Genomic DNA, 3,576 nt, shown 5'->3' with positions numbered 1-3,576 from the left:
GAATGATTTTGATAAGTGATGAATATGATGACACGATTTGAAGGAAGAGAGTTGGTTGTGACTAATATGTATATGTATAAGATGAGCTGTAAGGCCAAGTCTCAGTGAACGGGTAATATTGTCGCTGATGTCCCCGCCGTCGGATACCACGGTTATACGTAGATGGATCCATCAAATAGAGATGATACGATAAAGCTGATACGAAAGTCACAACTAATGAATGAAATTCAATTATAGAAAAAGAACACGTATATGATGATATGTTGAGACAGGCTTTGACACGTATGATTTATTATGTTTACTTTTACGCTTTTAAGATCATGAAATGTATTTTTATTAGAGTACTTTTCACTGTCGCATGTTATTTATATGTACTCGTTATAACTTTACAAGTGTGTTGAGTTTTTAGACTCACTAGGTGTGAATGATGCAGGTGAGCCTCTTGAACAGGAGATTGGAGGTGCCTATGACTTAGTAGGCAGAGTTGTGGTGCGTACGCGAACCCGAGGACCGTATTTTCTGCACATCATGTTTATGAGATGGAGTTATTTTTGATATTTTCATACTATGTCCTTTTATTAAGTTGATGTTTGACAAGATTTTTACGCGTTTCATATTTGTTTTATTTTTAAAAAGATGCTGATGGTTGACGAATTGTCTATTTTTATCTGTTAGTTGACTACTTTATTTTAAAATGTGAAATTTTCAGATACTACTGCATGCATGAATAAGGATATAATTTTCGAAAATGATCTTACAAAAAAATTCTAGTAGTATTTTGAGTAGCATATGTTTCAATTGGTATCAGAGAAAGGGTTCTGTGTAGGGTTGTGCCACCGTCATCTTCTACAGCTCATTCTTAAAGCTTAAATCTGTAAGTTTACATGTTTTAAGTTTTTTAAATGTTTTAATGCTATCACCTGCATGATTTCATGACACATGTTTTACGGTGATTTACTTTATCTGCTTTCATGATTTAAGGATTAAATGTTTTGAAAAACTAGATGAAATTGCATGATGGGTTACGTTTAGAATTTGGACTGTATTCAGATATCATGCCTCCCAGACGCGCCCCTAGCACTGACCGTCAGGATGATACTACTGGAGTCGATAGAGGCCTCCCACCTCCACCGCCACCGCCAGGGGACGCAGCTACTTGTGTACTCGAGGGTATTGCTAGACTTATGGAGCAGGCACAACAGACTCTGAGACAGCAGACAGACATATATGAGCAAGTCAGACGGCTCAACCCGAAGGAGTTCGGGGGAACCACTGACCCTTTTATGGCAGAGGGTTGGATACGGTCATTGGAGCTACATTTTCAGTATCTAGAGATGAGGGATGGCGACTGATTCAGGTGTGCCACTTACATGATGAGGGATGACGCATCCCTATCGTGGGAGGGAGCCGCTCATGGGTGGATTTGGCTAATCTCACTTGGAGACATTTCAAAGAGATCTTCTTCAAAAAATATTTTCCAGCTGATGTCAGGGGTCGCCTGACGAGGGAGTTCATGAGTCTCCGTCAGGGGGACTCTTCTGTGGCAGAATTTATCAGGAAGTTCGACAGGGACTGTCACTTTGTGCCCCTTATTGCGAGAGATGCCGCTTAGAAACTGATGCATTTCATTGATGGTTTGAGACCCACTCTACTCCAAGAAGTTATGCTGATGAAATCGACGAGCTATGATGAGGCCACCACTTGTGCTTTTCAGGCGAAGCAGGCCTTGAGGGACATTGAGGTGGAGATGCAGCGGAAGTGACATCAGTCCCAGTCTAGGTCAGAGCCACACAAGAAATAATTCACAGGGACACCGAGGCATCAAGGGCAGCAGAAGCCCCTAAGACAGTTCAAGAAGCCTGGATAGCAAAGGCCTTCACACGCTCTAGGGGCTCCTAAGCCGGCAGAGAGGTAGCCATGCAAGCAGTGCAACCGGTTCCACTTCGACAAGTGTATGCGGGGAGCCTTCAAATGCTTCATATGCGAGGAGGAGGGCCACAAAGAGGTGATTTCCCTATGAACAAGAGCCCCACTACTGGCAGGGCCTATGTGATGCCTGTAAAGGAGGCGGAGCCAGACTCTACACTGATCACCTGTAAGCTTTATTCTTAAAGATTTTTATTTACCACCTTGATAGCATGGATTATATGATTTTTGTGAGAATGATTTTGGGATTGAGAACCTAGTATGAATTAGGGTTCATGTTCTAAATAATTGGACTTAGGGATTGACTTGAATTGATTAAGGGTTTTAAGGACCTTATGGCAATAACCGAAAGTATGGTGACTTAATTGCAAAAATCAAAATTTTAAGGGCTGTTTTCGAACTTTTTGAATTTTTGGGGTCAAATTCTTAATTTTCCGAGAATTTTAAGGTTTTATTGGGCTAAATTCGAAAATCTTTTTGCGAAAAAAAATGCAATTTTCGAGAATTGTAGGGCCAAATTGCAATTTCTGAAATTTATAAAGGTAAAATCCGAGATTTTCTTGATTGGGTACTAGACGTAAATAAGTAATTTTTCGAGGATTTTTGGATAATTTTCATAGAAAATTTCTTAAATTTCAACGCGAGCAGATTTGATGGTATGTTTTGTCGCGGGAATGATATATATTTCAGGTATAGCCACGTATGCGTTGCTAGATTCCGGAGCTACACATTCATTTATATCCGATTCATTTGTGAAGCGACTAGAGATCATACCAGAGGCTAAGGATTTGGGATTCAGAGTTTCGATTCCGTCCGGAGATCAAATGTTTACGTCTCAGTTAGTGAAGGGATTGGAGCTTCGGTTGCAGAGAAATACGGTGAAGGAAAATTTGATTGTGCTATTGTTGCCGGAGTTTGACATTATTTTGGGTTTGGACTGGCTCTTTTAAAACGAGGCAGTCATAGATTTAGTTCGAAGTTCAGTATCTATCCGACCACCCAGCGGTAAGCCGTTTATATTTGAGACAGCCAAACATCAGCATATGCCTCACATCATTTCTTACATCTTTGCGAGGAAGCTCATGAGGAGAGGCTGTCAGGAATTTTTGGCCAGTATCTTGACAGTGACAGAGTCAGTCGGAGGCTAGAGGAGGTCGAAGTGGTTAAGGACTTCCTCAGTGTTTTCCCATACGATGTTTCAAGCATTCCACCAGACAGAGAGGTTGACTTTTCCATCGAGCTTATGCCAAGTACCGTGCCGGTTTCTAAGGCACCCTATCGCCTATCACCTGTAGAGATGAAGGAGCTGAAGGATCAGATACAGGACTTGCTAGATAAGGGTTTCATTCGCCCTAGCTTTTTTCCATGGGCGCATCGGTACTGTTTGTTAAGAAGAAATATGGCAGCATAGCATACGGGTCTGCATTGATTACAGAGAATTGAACAAAGTCACGGTCAAAAACAAGTATTCACTGCCCAAAATCGAGGATCTATTTGATCAGCTTCAAGGAGCATCAGTATTCTCGAAGATAGATCTCCGATCAGGATACCACCAGCTGAAGGTGAGAGAGTCTGATGTGCATAAGACAACCTTCATGATGCATTATGGGCACTATGAGTTTATGGTGATGCCCTTCGCATTGACGAACA

The 3,576-nt window shown here is 41.4% G+C and overlaps 1 protein-coding gene across 1 annotated transcript; it reads left to right on the top strand.

Moving 5' to 3' along the window:
- The first annotated feature begins 1,917 nt into the window (after positions 1-1,917).
- Positions 1,918-3,337, top strand: LOC142523811 (uncharacterized). Its single transcript, XM_075627540.1, has 3 exons — positions 1,918-2,095; positions 2,617-2,856; positions 3,006-3,337. Exons 1-3 carry the CDS (start codon positions 1,918-1,920, stop codon positions 3,335-3,337), a joined length of 750 nt encoding a protein of 249 aa, XP_075483655.1.
- Positions 3,338-3,576: the final 239 nt, after the last annotated feature.

This window comes from Primulina tabacum, chromosome 14 (genome assembly GCF_025594145.1).
Source record: "Primulina tabacum isolate GXHZ01 chromosome 14, ASM2559414v2, whole genome shotgun sequence".
In the NCBI taxonomy this organism is placed as follows: domain Eukaryota; kingdom Viridiplantae; phylum Streptophyta; class Magnoliopsida; order Lamiales; family Gesneriaceae; genus Primulina; species Primulina tabacum.
This window is presented reverse-complemented; position numbering and strand designations above follow the sequence as displayed.

Excerpts from the sequence above, each read along its gene's own strand:
- LOC142523811 (XM_075627540.1), top strand. The coding sequence starts at position 1,918 with ATGCAAGCAGTGCAACCGGTTCCACTTCGACAAGTGTATGCGGGGAGC. Across the intron at positions 2,096-2,616 it reads AGACTCTACACTGATCACCT|GTATAGCCACGTATGCGTTG; the intron begins GTAAGCTTTATT and ends TATATATTTCAG. Across the intron at positions 2,857-3,005 it reads GGAGTTTGACATTATTTTGG|CTCATGAGGAGAGGCTGTCA; the intron begins GTTTGGACTGGC and ends TTTGCGAGGAAG.